The 16,029-nt window shown below is 40.2% G+C and overlaps 2 protein-coding genes across 4 annotated transcripts; both read right to left on the bottom strand.

Moving 5' to 3' along the window:
• Window positions 1-535: 535 nt before the first annotated feature.
• On the bottom strand, window positions 536-6,847 carry LOC126367306 (DNA polymerase eta). Its single transcript, XM_050010767.1, has 8 exons — window positions 6,554-6,847; window positions 5,893-6,027; window positions 5,609-5,711; window positions 4,946-5,162; window positions 3,635-3,752; window positions 2,745-2,885; window positions 2,191-2,558; window positions 536-1,949 (listed from the first exon to the last, which is right to left on the bottom strand). The coding sequence occupies exons 1-8, from the start codon at window positions 6,685-6,687 to the stop codon at window positions 586-588; spliced, it is 2,580 nt and encodes an 859-aa protein (XP_049866724.1). The 5' UTR covers window positions 6,688-6,847; the 3' UTR covers window positions 536-585.
• Window positions 6,848-7,292: 445 nt separating this feature from the next.
• Window positions 7,293-15,594, bottom strand: LOC126367325 (fidgetin-like protein 1). 3 transcript variants are annotated; one of them, XM_050010803.1, is made up of 11 exons: window positions 15,566-15,594; window positions 15,329-15,442; window positions 14,615-14,770; window positions 13,406-13,963; window positions 12,868-12,983; window positions 11,915-12,070; window positions 11,086-11,219; window positions 10,601-10,715; window positions 9,815-9,927; window positions 8,072-8,263; window positions 7,293-7,507 (listed from the first exon to the last, which is right to left on the bottom strand). In XM_050010803.1, the coding sequence occupies exons 2-11, from the start codon at window positions 15,436-15,438 to the stop codon at window positions 7,388-7,390; spliced, it is 1,770 nt and encodes a 589-aa protein (XP_049866760.1). In that variant the 5' UTR covers window positions 15,439-15,442; window positions 15,566-15,594; the 3' UTR covers window positions 7,293-7,387. The 3 variants fall into 3 exon arrangements, with proteins under 3 accessions (XP_049866760.1, XP_049866761.1, XP_049866759.1); XM_050010804.1 differs by having other exon boundaries at window positions 15,574-15,577; XM_050010802.1 differs by having other exon boundaries at window positions 15,543-15,575.
• Between the last annotated feature and the right edge of the window lie 435 nt (window positions 15,595-16,029).

Genomic DNA, 16,029 nt, shown 5'->3' with positions numbered 1-16,029 from the left:
CAAAGTAGTCAATGCAGCCATAATACAGAAAATCAACAATAATTTTGTGTCCGTGAATAGCGTTCGTAGAACTATTTGTAGTAACTTGCGCACTACATCTTATATCTCCAAAGCACGAAGGGATAGAACTTGTCCAGAAAGGGCGAATTCGCCGCGTTTCTCGCGCGTTTTACGCGCGACCGTTGCGTCCACAAGGTACGTGCCAACGCGCGAGCATTTGTCAAAATTTTGGGCGCGCAATACGCGCGAGTCGAGAGTCTGGCGTAGTGCACGCGATTTACGCGCGTATTTTGAATTCGCGCGATGCTTGTGGACGCGATGTATTGCTGTCTAGTATCTCACTAACGCGCGAATCGTTTCGCGGCGGATTCGCCCTTTGTGGACAAGCTCATATATGTATTCTTTCGCCCTGGAAAAAAAAAAGCATTTGCACAAACGTGACGCCTCGCCATCGTTGTCGATGTTATAATCTCTATAGTATTGCATCAACTTTTGTATGAAAAACAAGTAAGGTGTAATGAGATATAAAGCGGAATAATAAAAATATACACAACTTTATTATGATGTAATAAAATCAGTTGATTATCATCTGAAGAAGGAATCTATTGACCTAGAACAAGACAATTTGGGATTCTTAACGGGCGATATCGTTTTCCGTTTTCTCTTCACGCTAGGCGTCGCAGTATAACTCGGTACTGTGGGTATATCTCTCTTGTTCAATTCTCTACTTAACTTTTGTGCTTCATGGAAGTCTAAATGCTCTGTAAACTTATCTAAAGGCACCCTTTTACCACATTCGGAACATGTTTCTGAAGGCGTACTGTTATCTATTTTGACGAAGAAAGTTGATATAGATGCTGCATCATTCTTACTTTGTTCATCTGTAACTTTCTTTTTCTTTACTTGCTCATTGGTTGTTACGGTTTTGGACACTGCCAGCCTAGTTGACTTCGTTTTCTCTTTGAATTCGCTTCTAACTCGCTGTCTCTCTTCCTCTCTTAGTTTTAATGCGAAATGGTAGTCTCCATGAGTCTCGAACATATGCGCTGGTATTTTTTTCTTACATTCATTGCATTCGAACATTTCTTCCTCTAAAATTTCTGGTGTTGTCTCTTTAATTACAGTAGGTTTAACTAGTTCGGCCTCTATTGTATTAGCTTCAGGTGGTAAGGGTAATTCTTCGTTACTATCGTCTCGTGCTGTGGATTTATTCAGTAAGTCTCTCATGTTACTAACACGTGCTACATCTTGAGGGTCATCGTCAAACAATGCTATGCTTTTGTTTATTTCCATATTTATTGTAGATCCTGAGTATTCTGAGTCATTGCTGTCTTCGCCGCAGTTGACTACGTTGCAAAGCGGAGTTGTGGGTCGTAAGGAATTTGTGTTAGTATCGTTATTAGCCGTCGAAAGATGTGAAACAGTAGGGTCTTTCATTGGACCTGCATTTAAAAACTTAGTGAAGAATGATTCTTGTTTATCCAATGTTGATTGGATAACTGGTTTAAATTCATCATTTTGCTTTTCCACCTTTATTTCGTTTTCTCGTATTTTACATTTATCTGTTCCTTGTAAAAACTTTTGCATTATAAATTCTTTGCCTTCATTCTTTTTACCATTTTTCTTTGTGTCATTTTCTTCATTTTGCTGTATACAACCCTTTATAGGTTCCTCCTTCGTTCCGGTATCTTGTACTTTGCATTTATCTGCTCTTTGCAAGAACTTTTGCATTATAAATTCTTTACCTTCATTCATTTTATCTTTGTTCTTCGAATCTTTAACCACATTTGGTTTCGCGTCATCTTTACTTTTGGTTACATTTGATGGGCCAGCACCAAAATAGTCCACGATTTTCTTAATCTTCTTACTTTCCGAGTGGTCTTCGAACTTACCCACACTTATGCCGAGAAATTTTATGGGTGCTTTCAGTTTTCTGTTACTTTCTCCATCTGAAAAGAAATATTCATATACATTTTAATTATATACCGAACCACCGTTTGGTATTTGCTTGCAAGGACATCACATTAGTCCCAGACCAAGCAAAAGACGGACTTTAGGAAAATGTTACCCTACGTTTTGTAAATATCAGGATGTGACTCCAATGTGTTGCGGCAGTAGGCCTTTTAAATGATTACGCGTTTTGTCAAGGTGTATACCACCTACCTAACTCAACAAAAGATCCTTCCTTACCTATAACTTTAGCACCCTCTAAGCTCTCCAAAACCAACTCCAGAGCCTTATTAGCAAACATGTCGCCACACAATTCATCATCTGCTATAAAATTATAAGACCTTGAGCTACTGGTGTCCCTTCCATCTGGCGCTTGCGTGGTGAAACTAACCACCATCTGTTTCGGTGTCCTGTTGTTTTCCAACGAGTCTTTCTCCAGTCTATCTTCGATCTCGTCTCCAAGGTCTTTCAGCCATTTCCTCAAGCCGTCCAAGTCGTATAAAGCGCTTTTACCGCGGAGTTGTTTACAGCAACCAATGCTTTTAGGGTTGAATCTAGCTTGGACCGGTTCTAGGTCGATGCCGCGTGCTATGTTGTAGAGCCATGCCCTGGAAATTAGAAAATCCAGTGCTAATGTCATAGATGCGAAAGTATGGATGTACTACAAGGATGTACTGCGACGAACAACCTTAGTGTGGCGGACGAAGTCGCGAGGGAGAACTCAGTTACTTTTATATCCTTCGCAAAACGCCGCCGTATTATTATGATGGTGTTCAAAAATATAAGGACCATACCCGTTTTTCTCATCGAATCTCGCTTGTAGTTCCTTCTCCGAGAATTTTTGCAGTTCACCCATTTTGGTAATCTTCAGCACTTCACATACAGTGTCGCCGAACTTGCCTCCCAAGTGTTTCACCTTTTTAAGGGCTAGTGTCCTGTGAAGAAAATAATACATTAGTCACCACCGGTAACTTGGATAGACTAACTGCGTTCCCCTTACTTCTTAGCGGCTTACGGTTAAAGTATGACCCAGAGGGGGTGAGGTAAATCTAGCTTCGCGCCCGATACGAATGGGTGCGGGCGGGGCGGAGAGTTACGGTTATTGGAGTAAAGTGCCCCAGTGGAATGTTCCCACTTTGCGTAAACAGGTGCAAAATCTATGTAAAAATTTAGATAGGATCAGAAAACAATTTGCAAAAGAAGCAGCCAGTGGACACTGAACTATTAGTACTGAGTTTTTACAACACGAACATTCATGAGGAGCTCGGTGGCGCAGCGGTTAACGCGCTCGGTCTGCGATTGTTGAAGTTAAGCGACTTTCGCAAAAGGCCGGTCATAGGATGGGTGACCACAGAAAAAAAAAGTTTTCATCTCGAGCTCCTCCGTGCTTCGGAAGGCACGTTAAGTCGTTGGTCCCGGCTGCATTAGCAGTCGTTAATAACCACCAATCCGCACTGGGCCCGCGTGGTGGTTTAAGGCCCGATCTCCCTATCCATCCATAGGGAAGGCCCGTGCCCCAGCAGTGGGGACGTTAATGGGCTGGTGATGATGATGATGAACATTCCCGGGAACAGCACATCAGATTTTGGAATTTAACGGTCTGGTTGCACAACCTTTAAGCCAAGTATTTATTTGGTTTTGTGTATTATTCTTTATTATAATGATATTACTTATGTTGACATACTTGTAGAGAATGTTGACGGAGTGTTTGGGCAGCAGGGTCTGCTTGTTGGGCTTGTTCATGCCGCAGACCAGCTTGGCCAGGATCTTGTTGTGGGCTATGCCTGCTGAACACCTGTACCCTGTAAACATACAAGTAAATAACGATTGGCTTCGACGCAAATGGAATTCCATAGTGTGCTTAGCCCGGTGGCATAGAATAAGGAATAATACTACGTATAGAACGGCAACTATCCGCTCTCCGCCAGCGGTTGAGCTAAGTTTACCTCACCCCCCTCGGTCTTACTTTAGTCTTCAATCGTATGGGCATCAGACGTCACACACACAGATTCGCGTGTACGATAATGTCAATGTGTATTGTCTATGTAAAACGATGTGTTTTGTATGAGTGTCCAGTGTGTCGAATAGTCGAGGAGAAATAGGCGTGAGTTTATGAATGTGCTTGTGTGCATGTATAAGAATCGATTCTCTCTTTATTTAAGAGCTGCGCTCTTGTCGGTGGAGTAATCGCCATTACTCCATAGATAGGGCGTGTAGAACTGTGGTCGCCCCAATCGCCTTCCGTTTCGCAGTACACCGACCAATATCTCAATCGGTGATATTCTAGCTAGAGCCCTACCAGAATCCATTTCCTCGGCCTCCAACCAGTACTGATACCGCTGCTGCCCGGCATCAGGCATCGAATCGATTAAAGGTATAAAAAGTAAGTAAGTGGTAAGAGTGGTAAGTATTGCCCAATAACAAGAGAGAAAAAGCAAGAGCAACTAGTCAAATGAGATACTTTTTACGAAACGTCAAAATACATTTCTATGGAATTTGTATGGAAATAGACACATGACGTCATCAATAAATATGGTCAGACGACGTACTTATTATTTCGTAGTTCATAATTAAAATTGACGTTTAGTAACTATATAACCCCTCCCCTCGTTACTTTAGGAAGTGCTAGTAAGAGTAAGGGAAAAGAGGCGAAAATATTGATAGTTATTGAGGAGAGATGATCCAATGTGATTGGACACTTACTAAATCACGACGAATTTATTGAACACACCATTAGAAGGGAAGTTACAAGGAAAGAGAGGAAGGGAAAGACCAAGAAGAGCTTACATGGAACAGACTAAAGAGAAGGTGAATGTCGTGTCTAACGTGTCTTATAAGGAAGAGAAAGAATTGGCCTTAGATAGACAAGAGTGATAGTGAGTGAGTGGTAGAGTGAGTGAGTGGTATTATTGATTGATTGATTGAAGAGTGCTGCACTAACAAGAGCGTGGCTCTTAAATTAAGAAATGATGAGTAAAAAGTAACATTAGTATACCAGTTTCTTCATACACTGCAGCTCTGATCTCACTAACAATGACCGCTCCAACTAACAACCGTCTGGCGTGCTCATAGTCAAACTCTATGGAGTCGCTGCTACAACTATGTACATCTGACACAAAGTCCTCCACGCTGTCATAGCCTAGAGCATATGTGTTTGGTATAATTTCTGTGGTTACTGTGTTAACGTTGAGAGACTTCAGCCTTTCTTGTACCTGAAATGATAAGGATAGATGAAAAATTTTAAGAATGAATAAAATACCTAATATTCAATATCTCCTATACTTAAAGGTTGCCTGGAAGAGATTGCTACTTAGCAATAAGGCCGCCTATTGTACTAATTCTATTTCTCTTTTTGTATTTTGTTTTTTCCTGTTTGTGCAATAAAGTATTTGTTATGTTATGTTATGTTAATAAATATATTCTTTATTTAGGACAAAATAAAGATATAAATAAGGCAGTACGGCCTTATTACTTACAAAGCAATTGTTTCAAGGCAGCCCTTGAAACAGTTGCTTTCTCATCATCAGTCATCAATCATCATCAGAAAAAAAAGTAGCAGATAACAGCATGCATTTTTAACTTTAATAATTTTTGTATATTTCTGATTTTTTCTTCTTACTCTTTATGTAATGAATATACCTTGAGCTATATAACTTACAGGAGCGGTAATATCTAAGTAAGCTTCGTCAATGGATGCCCTTTCCAGTAAAGTAGTGAACTTCTGCAACACTCTAGCTACTTCCTTGCCTGCATCCCTGTACCTGAAATAAGATTAACTGAACTGAATGTCACTACAAAATTCGCAACTTTTAATTGTTCTTTGAGTATTCTTCTTTTTTTACTTTTACAATAAGTTGACAATTGACAACACCTGATAATAAGTGATGATAAAGTCTTCACATTTTTGCCACTTTATTTCTTCAAAGGGATTTTAGTACATACTTGGAAATGTCAGCTTTTCCTCTGAGGCAGGGTACAGACGGCAGTACGATCTCAGGGCACTTCTCCTTGGCCTCGTCCCCACGCATGTGTCGAGTGACGCCCATTGCTCTGGCTACATAGTTAACTGCAATAATCCTAAAAAAAAACATGATGACATAATTTCTCTTATATATTTTTTATATAAAAATATATTGCTCAAAATTGTGCCCTAAACTGTGTCAAGCAATATTTTTGGTGTTGTTTTTAAGCAACAAGTACAAAAATGAATAACAATAAGAAATAAATAAAAAAAGTAGAGGGAAGACTAGCAGTATATTCCCAAGGAAAGTTACTAATCTTTGAAATTGGCATAAAAAGAATAACACTTTGCCTTTTTAAATTTTATTCTCACTCTGAAACAAATCTCTGCTCTGCTTTACAAATAAATACAGAGAGGGACATATTATGTTATAACCAATTGTGTTCTAAGACTGCACCACTATACATAAGATGATGAAACTAGCAAAAACATGTCTATCTCGTGAATGACAAGTATTTACTTACAAATGGAATAACGAACACAGCAGCTAGTTGGTAAAAAAACCCTTTTGTCGAATATGAGGTTATCATGGACAAGATAAATGAAACTATAGAAACTGCAAGTATTGCAATAATTACTGACCCTCCGCCCTTCCAAGGGTTATACTGCACCACAGCAATGGGTTTCCCTTTCAATTGTGGATCAAGTTTCTCCTCAACTTGACAATAAAAACAATCCATATCGATGAGCACAACAACTCTATTTTCTTGCTCCATTGCTGACGATTTCAGATATGCCTACTAAATATTATCTTAAAAATTACATAATATATTAAATTTACTTATAAAAAATGGTCAAAAGCACATTATTTAATTATTATTTAACATTATTTACTCTTTTCGCGCTATAAATGCACACAATCATTTTGATGTTTGTTTGCTTGCGTCACTTGTCAAAATAATCAGCTGGTACGCGTTTCGTTAACAGAGATATTTGATCAATCATCAGAAAAATATTTTAAAACTCGAAATAAAATTTGCGGCACTAAATGATAAGTAAACTGAGCAAATTTTTATTAAAATATTATTATAGTGCCATCATAGAGCAACATGGGCCTCTGGCAGACCTCTACCCCCTACCCCGTAGCAAAGAATATGAACAATACGACTTACTTACGTATAGAACTTCAATCGTATTTATGTGCGCAAGACGTCACATATAGATGAGAACTCAGAACAATAACTAAAGCGGATGGGAATGTGGCAAATACGCAACCGCGTCATGCCAAAGAAAAAGAACGAGTTTTGTGGAAGTGTATGGGGTGTGCCCGTAGAATAGACGGAGTCTTCTCTATATCTTCTTAGATGTATAAAAAAAAAACTTAGTTAATTTACGTTTATTCCACGATACATCATTGAATGCATTGTACTACCAAAAGATACAAAAGGAAAAGCTTTATATGAAGACAAATGTTTATTACATTCCATGTCCATAAGTTTCGTTCCATTTAACGTATTGACCTAAATCGTCTTGAGACACACTCGGGCGCACTCTTTGTAGCGCGTTGATGAAGTCTTGAGCACACACGGGGCGGACCTGTAAATATATATTAAAAAAAATAAACTTCTTCCAAGTTAGCACAGAATATTATTACCTATGAAACAGCATCATTATGCTACATTTTATTCAATACTAATATTTTAATTGCGAATGTATTTTTTGTCCGTGTGTGTATTTAAATAGAGTATGGAGATAGTTTGAGACTCAAGGAAGAACAAAAACAGGGACGCGCACGATAACCAGAGCAACGGCCTTCGTGGTCCAGTGGTTGAGCGTTGGGCTCACGATCCGGAGGTCCCGGGTTCGAATCCCGGTGGGGACATATCACAAAAATCCCTTTGTGATCCCTAGTTTGGTTAGGACATTACAGGCCGATCACCTGATTGTCCAAAAAGTAAGATGATCCGTGCTTCGGAAAGCACGTTAAGCCGTTGCAGTTGGTCCCGGTTATTACTTACTGATGTAAGTAAGTAGTCGTTACATGAGTCATGTCAGGGCCCTTTGGCGGCTCAGTAATAACCCTGACGAGGTTGATGAGGTTGGTAATTCACCTCACGACCCACACGACAGAAGAAGACCGGAGTCCCGATGAGTACTTACACTGTCTCGATGTATGGTAGCGATCTGATGCAGAGGCAGCGCGCGTACAGGCCCCATAGCCGCCTCGGAGCAGAGAGACTTCATGTCAGCCCCAGAGTAGCCCTCAGTTAATGTTGACACTTGTTCTATTTCTTCTGGGGATAGCTCGTTGTTCTCATTTGCAAGGAGGTTTGTGATTATCTGCTGGCGGGCCTACGGGTGGAAGGTAGATTTATTGTCGCAGACGTGAAGACAACTCACGCCTGTAATCACTATGGGCACACCTTGGAAATTCCATACAATAATCTCACCGACAGCCTCCGTGGCCTAGTGGTTAGAGCGTTAGGCTCACGATCTGGAGGTCCGGGTTCGATTCCCGATGGGGACATTGTCGAAATCACTTCGTGAGACTGTCCTTTGTTTCGTAAGGACTTTTCAGCCTTGAATCACCTGATTGTCCGAAAAAGTAAGATGATTCCGTTTCGGAGGGCACATTAGGCCGTTGGTCTCGGCTATTAGCTGTAAAAACACCTCCACTAAACCAGCAGTGGAGCAGCTTGGTGGAGTATGCTCCATACCCCCTCCGGTTGAGGGGAGGCCTGTGCCCAGCAGTAGGATGTATACATATAGGCTGTTTATGTTATGTGATCTCATTCTTACTTCAAGTGCGAACGAGACAGTCCGCGCGCTCCCTCATACTCCTTAGCAGCATATCATTTAAGACCAACGTCGGTGCAGAGGGGGTGAGGTCGCCGCCTGATACGAATTGGTGCGGGGCGGAGAGTTCCCGTTCTATACGTAGTCATCATTATACCGATTTTCACAGGGTCCGCTTACCTAACCTGAAGATTTGACAGGTCCGGTTTTTTACAGAAGCGACTGCCTGTCTGACCGTTCTATACGTAGTATTAATCTTTATTCTATGGTTGCGTTACCCACGCGGTTGCGTCAGAATTATTACATAAATACTCATATAAATAAGACCCAAGCCCGAAGACCGAAGCTTTCCATAACAAGGGGTGCATATTCAAGGCTAAGATTGCCAAAGCAATCAGAAAAAGAGGTGTCATAACCTTCGTATGGAGTATAGCCCTCTATGGATGTGAAACTTGGACACTGACACAGAGGGACAGAGAGAGACTCGAGGCCTTTGAAATGTGGTGTTGGAGGAGGTTGGAAAGAATAAGTTGGACAGAAAGGGTTACAAATGAGGAAGTGCTAGTAAGAGTAAGGGAAAAAAGACAAATACTGAGAATTATTGAGGACAGAAGAGGCAAGATGATTGGACACCTAATAAGATACGACGAATTTATTAAAAACATCATAGAAGGAAAGCTAGAAGGAAAGAGAGGAAGGGGAAGACCAAGAAGAGCTTACATGGAACAGATTAAAGAAAAGGTTAACGTCGTGTATTATAGGGAAGTCAAGGAATTGGCCTTTGATAGACTGGAATGGAAAATGCTACACCGACAACAGCGTGGCTCTTAAATTGATGTTGATGAAATGAAAAAACTGAAGCTTAGGGTAATTTGTGACCTCATGACTACGCTTTGGGAAGGATTAAGGTGAGTTCAAGTATGTGTGTTTCGGAGTGTGAAGGCTTAAACTGGGGGGTTAAAATGGCCACATCGAAGCAATTCATATAAGAATTTCGAAATTCAGTTTGCATTGCGCACTTACTTTTATATGCGCAAATGTCAAATTGCAATATTGCTTTCTAGATGAATTGCTTCGATGTGGCATTTTAACCCTGCTGGTCCTTACTTGTACATCAGGCAGCGGTATGTAGAGCCGCTTGACGAGGCGCCGTCGCGCCGCTTCGTCCAACTCCTGCGGTCGGTTAGTGGCACCCACTATCAGGATACGGTCTTCTTCCGCTAAAGCATAAAACTTAATAATATAAACACAAGTTTATAGCTTAGAAACTTGTTTGACAAGTTCTTTTATGGGGTTGTTGGTCGACCAACCCCATAAACCATGCAGTCAGGGTTTGACAAGTTACTAGAGAATGTTATTTGTAGGTCAATAATTATTAAATTTAATTCGATGCGTAAAAAGTCAGATTTAGTCTAAAGAGAAATGCTAACTTACAAAAATGAAGAATATTTTGATTAACTTTCAAATTATTAAGGTGGTGAACCAAATTTTGAGAACTTGGAGATAAGAAACAAACGGTGCGGCGCGTGCGCATCGTGGTCGCTATCACTCCGTTGCGTCAGCCTCGCTAATCGTCCAGTACTATATCTAAAGGCCAACGGCCTACGTGGTTTAATAGTTAAAACGTTGGTCTCTCCACCTGGTCCGTTGGTCTCAAAATCAAGGTCCCAGGTTCGATTCCCGGTGGAGAATCGATGGTTAGGACATTGCAGGCTGATCAACCGATTAGTCGAAAAGACCACGTTACGGCACGCTTAGAACTCAATCATTGACTTCACAATACACATGCGAGAAGAATGCCTTTATTTAATTATTTAAACTCTACTTTACCTGTACGCTGTTTGAATCATCTGATAAAGATGTAAAGGCCTGAGATGATGATGATGACTTTACCTGTAGCGGCGCCATCAAACTGCACGAGGAACTCAGTCTTGATCCGTCGGGTGGCTTCGTGCTCGGTGTCGCTGCGCTGCGTCAGCAACGAGTCTATCTCGTCTATGAATATCACCTGCAATCACAGTGTCAATACAACCTTCAGGGTTATATTTGGTGGAATATGTCCGTCCGTCCCCCCGCAGGAAGCACAGGCATAGAAATGACATAAAGGTACATTCATATAGCGTTCTTATGAGGAAAAAAACAACGAAGACGTCATCAAACGTTGTGCTCATCAAAACGAAAAATCAGGTTGATTTTTGATCATTCCTAGATTAGTATTTTATAATTTATCATTGAACCAGTACATGCATACATAAACTCACACCTATTTCCCACCGGGGTAAGCAGGAACTATGGATCATGGAAAGAATAATCGTTTCCTTCATGCCTTATTCCACAATTTTTGAGTATAGCTGGTTTTCTTATTAGGTACCACTCACAGCGGGCTGGTGGCAGCGTGCAACGGCAAAGAGCGCGCGCACCATCTTCTCTCCGTCGCCGATCCACTTGGACGTCAGCGACGACGCAGATATACTGAAGAACGTCGCCCGGCACTGCGCCGCCACGCACTTACCTGCGCATAACATAAGCTCGCGACTATGTTCCCAATTAGGCTGATCAGGGGGGTTAAAAAGGTTTAAAAAGGGGTTAAACTAGTTTCAAGATAAATTATGAAATTCTGATTGCTAAATAAAGACAGATCTAAAACTTCTTCTTATCGTGTGGGTTGTGAGGTGGAATACCAACCTCATCAACCCTGGTGTCAGGGTTATTATTGAACCACCAAAGGCCCCTGACATGACTCATGTAACGACTACATACTTACATCAGTAAGTAGTAACCGGGACCAACGGCCTAACGTGCCTTCCAAAACACAGATCATCCTACTTTCGGACAATCAGGTGATCAGCCTGTAATATCCTAACCAAGCTAGGGATTACAAAGTGTTTTTTGTGACATGTCCCCACCGGGATTCGAACCCGGGGGCTCCGGATCTGGAGCCCAACGCTCAACTGGACCACGGAGGCAGTTCTTTCGTTTCGTTCGTTCTGAAACTAACGAAAATCATTTTCTTTTTTTCTAAAAACGTAAGTCATTTAATCACGTTTTTCTATGACGTCACAGTGTGCCTTTTCATACAGATTCCATTCCATGCCCATTCACACGCGTAATAACTTTGTAAGGTTTCCTTAGTGTATTTTAGTACTTCATAGAAATGAACTGGTGATTTGTACAAAAAAATGTTACTGTCACTTAATAGAACATTACCAATCAAGGTCTTCCCCGTGCCGGGCGGTCCAAAGAGCAAGATGCCCTTAGGCGGACGGCGAAGCCCCGTGAAGATGTCAGGTCGCAACAGCGGCCACACCACCGCTTCTTGTATCACTGACTTCGCCATCTGAAGGCCTGCTATATCCTCCCAACCTGTAGAACGTGTTTTGTTTTGACCTGCTGTGATAGCCCTGTTTGGAGAACGCGTGACGGGCGGTCCAAACAGCGAGATGCCCTTAGGTCGGGCTCTAAACCACTGAATTCGACTTTATGAGTTTGAATTCACGTTTACACCATAGAGACCGGGATCATTAATCTAAGGTTAATGACAAGAGGGTCGAGGCGACTATTACATGGGACTTAAAACATAGCTGGCGAGAAGTGGGCGTGTAGAACGAAGTCAAGAGCAAACCCATCTTAATTTAAAAAATAAAATGTACTGTACACCTTTGCCTACCCCTTCGGGGATATAAGCGTGATGCTAGGATGATGACTTCAATAAGTTTTCTAATCTACGCTTGTTTATATAAACAAACTTGTTTAACAAGTTAACAGAGAATGTTGCAATTTCACTTATCCCGTTACTATTTTCTGCTCATCATTAATTTAAGAACGCTCTTGTCGGTGTAGCAGCTACTTTTTCGGGAAAAATAGGGCAGTGGTCTTGCTTTCCGCCCCGCAGTACTCTGTCTGACGCGAGTGGGATGGCGCGCAGAGTAGTCTTATTTCAAAGCCGTATTAGAACTCCTGTCCTCTGCCTCTGAATAGTGACAGTTACTGCTGCCCTCTATCAGGTTCCAGATTACAGTCCCTGTGACTCGCCCGTTCCGTCCTGCATTGCCGTACCGATGGCTCCCTTCTCCGCCTCTGCAGCCGTTGCCTCTGGAGCCGTTGTTATTTTCTGCTAACTTATATTATGCAAATATAATATCAATTATTCAAAAGCTTACCGATCGGTGTTCCTTTATCAATGATCTCACTTTCAATGAGCTCAATCATTTTAGGGTCTATATTCTTGAGTCTTTCGTCTGTATAAGTGGGCTCGGTGGTTTCTTGTTTGTTGTCTCTGGAAGTTTCAAATCAATATTAAATACATAGGTGTGCGCCATGCCCCCTATGGTTGATTGAGGGGAGGCTTGTGCCTAGCTGTGGGACACAGCTGCCGACGGGCCGACGACGATGGACGGTCAAAATCGACGCCTTCCAGAATTCCCGTTAAGTGGAAGGAGCTGATGTACACATCAACACCTAACTTAACAATGTTACATAAGTTAGGTGTGTAGAGCTAAACAGGTTGCTGGTTGCATAGTACATAATATCATCTGTATATGGAAGAATAAACACTAAGATTATAAAAGGATGCCACACACAAAGACAAGACAATAACATCACTTAATTTTTTTTACAAAATAATTACAAAAAGCATAGGAGGATGTTCATTACACTATCACTTGAAGATATTATTAATCAAAAACTTTAAATACTTACTGAGCTCCAATCATAGGCGATACAAACTTTCCTTGCGCTTTTCTGGAAGCCCCTAGAGTCCTCTTAGCAGCTGGATTGGAAGCTAACAACTGTTCTTTAGCAGTTTTAAAGGTAATTTTAGCTACATTACTCTTATGCGCTCTATTCTCTTCATCTTCTTTATCTAGTTCTGTTTCTGTGGTGTATTTATATTCTGGAAATCTTTGGCCTTCTGGTTGAATGACTTTAGGCTCTTGATGTATAGTTTTAGAGTCTGTATTTCTGATGAATTTTTGGCGTGTTTTTGGTTTGAAATGCTTGTCGTCGCCATATTTAGCTTCCTGGCTTGAGCTGTCGTAGTTCTGGATAAAATGGTTTGTGTTTCCCGCACTTTCTTTCTCTGATGAGCTTTTAGAATATGTTGTGTTGGTTACATGTTTCTTTTTAGTATGTATAATTCCTAAATCACATTTGCATTCAGTCTTATGGAAGTTTTCTAGTCCAGTGTGATCTTGGTTGTCGCATTTTGTGCAAGTTAGCAGAGACTTCTCAAGCAAAGATTCGGAATCTGTGAATTTGCTGTAAAGAATTAAAAGCTCATAATTAGGCGAACCCTCGCGGTATAGCAACCGCGCGGCGCGAATTATATCGAGGGTTCCGACCAATAGACGAACAACGTCTATCCATAGACAGCATTCGCTGCGTTTATTGGTCGTAGTCCCGGTATAACTCGCCCTGCGCGCGGCGCGTTTACCGTACAGACTCCATTGATGAGATTATACTAGAGTATTCACCTACATTTTATAATAGAGACATATTTTTATTATTTATGTAGAAACAGAAGAATACAATTAAATAATTATTTCTGAATTATTAATGAAATAATAATAAATAATGATATTACAATTTACAATCAAAGTTTACACAGATATTGCCACCAACTAGATGCAGATATAAACATACACATACAGAAACAAGGCACCATTCCCACAAGAATAATACTTACAAAAGTTGTAGGGAACACTATGTTTATAGAGAGGGATTCCGATCTACCTTTTCCCTGAGGGTCTCGGGTGGGAGAAAGGAAAAAAGCCTGACTTAGTTTGAGTAAAAAAATACTACATTATAACAATTGATATGAGAATATGAAAAAGTATATTTAATTATTTATATTTTTTTTTATTTATGAATTTACTAACATAGGACAAAGGGTACTCTTTGTAAACTTACTGCAAGTTACTTTTCCAAGTCTTGATGTTACTGGTATCAGCATTCTGCAAAAGTACCTTTGCTGAATTCAGGATACAGTTTATGGTCTTCTCATTAAACCGCTCATTGTTTGCACTCCATGCATCATTAAGTAAAATATTTGATGTGATGTTTGAGCTGGAATTGGAAATCAATTCAATTAATATTTTGATGAAGCTTTGGTTGTGTGTATTTCATTGACTGTTTAGAATTACATTTTTGACAAAGCCTATGGGGGATGCCTAGTCTTTTTTTTTATCAATAAATATTGACTGACTGAGTTGATGGGGTTGGTAATTCACCTCACAACCCACACAATATAAGAATATATTTTTTTTGACGTGACTTATTGTATATTTGCCGCAGATAGCATTAACTACTTGGAATTGGAATAAGAAGAATAAATATTGTCTGGTTAGATTGCATTAATTGTATAAAAAATACTTCCTTATCAATTTTATATATACACAATATTATGATGAACCATAAGTTAAGATGGCGGTAGATAAGCAGGGCAATAGGACTCTAGATTCCCCGCCATGATCCCGGCAAAAGCCTTTACAACACTTCTACAAATCTCAGAAAGAGGTTATAATTTAAATAGCAAGAAATGTTCAATGAACGAAAATGCTTTACAGATAATTCTTTATACTTGGTATAATCATAATTTCATTACTTAATAGATTTATTACAGACCTTTTAAAAGATAGCCGATATTGTTGTAAGGAAGATTTATTCAGAACAGATGAATTGTTTTCTTCAACATCTTCAGGTAGTAAACCCTCTAAATTGTTGCTTTCGTACATTTTTCTGTAAATAAACAACGTGTTCACGTAAAAGACCTTGTAAGTAGGTAACCATAAAAACAATTTTCAGAGGTTTTCAAGCAAGGAAATAAAGGAAAACAAACGTTTCAGTTTCCCGCCTACCTACCTACTCACTCGCCTTATAATCAAGGCTGTCAATGACAATAGGTCAAATTCCCCAATAATATAGATAAGTCAAATTGCCCAACTTGGGGAGAAATATTAGCTGGAAAATCAACTAAAAATGAAATGAGTTTCAATTCATGCATGCAGATCGGTATAAGTGTTTTTCCACGGCTTAATGTCAATGACAAAAACAATATCACCACTCCCCAGTTCCCATCGGAACCTCTAGGGGCCTGTTTCATAAAACTTACAATTGTAAATTACTACGACAATTTGTTGTTCATTACGTAGCTAATATGAAACTGCAAAATATTTGTGATCACACACTCCGCAATGTACATCAAATTGTCATTGTAATTTACAATTGTAAGTTTTATTAACCAGGCCCCAGATCGGGAGACCAACTCTAACTATTAAACAACTGAGGATGTGCTAAGATTTTTACTAAGCAGATAACTTGAATAA

Source organism: Pectinophora gossypiella, chromosome 6, assembly GCF_024362695.1.
Source record: "Pectinophora gossypiella chromosome 6, ilPecGoss1.1, whole genome shotgun sequence".
Taxonomy (NCBI): domain Eukaryota; kingdom Metazoa; phylum Arthropoda; class Insecta; order Lepidoptera; family Gelechiidae; genus Pectinophora; species Pectinophora gossypiella.
This window is presented reverse-complemented; position numbering and strand designations above follow the sequence as displayed.

Coding starts and splice junctions, on each gene's coding strand:
- LOC126367325 (XM_050010803.1), bottom strand. CDS start 15,438: ATGTACGAAAGCAACAATTTAGAGGGTTTACTACCTGAAGATGTTGAA. Junction 11,220..11,914: donor CACGGGGAAGACCTTGATTG/GTAATGTTCTAT, acceptor TGTTATGCGCAG/GTAAGTGCGTGGCGGCGCAG. Junction 10,716..11,085: donor CACGCTGCCACCAGCCCGCT/GTGAGTGGTACC, acceptor CTGTGATTGCAG/GTGATATTCATAGACGAGAT.
- LOC126367306 (XM_050010767.1), bottom strand. CDS start 6,687: ATGGAGCAAGAAAATAGAGTTGTTGTGCTCATCGATATGGATTGTTTT. Junction 5,712..5,892: donor GGAAAAGCTGACATTTCCAA/GTATGTACTAAA, acceptor ATCTTATTTCAG/GTACAGGGATGCAGGCAAGG. Junction 2,886..3,634: donor TCCGTCAACATTCTCTACAA/GTATGTCAACAT, acceptor TTTTCTTCACAG/GACACTAGCCCTTAAAAAGG.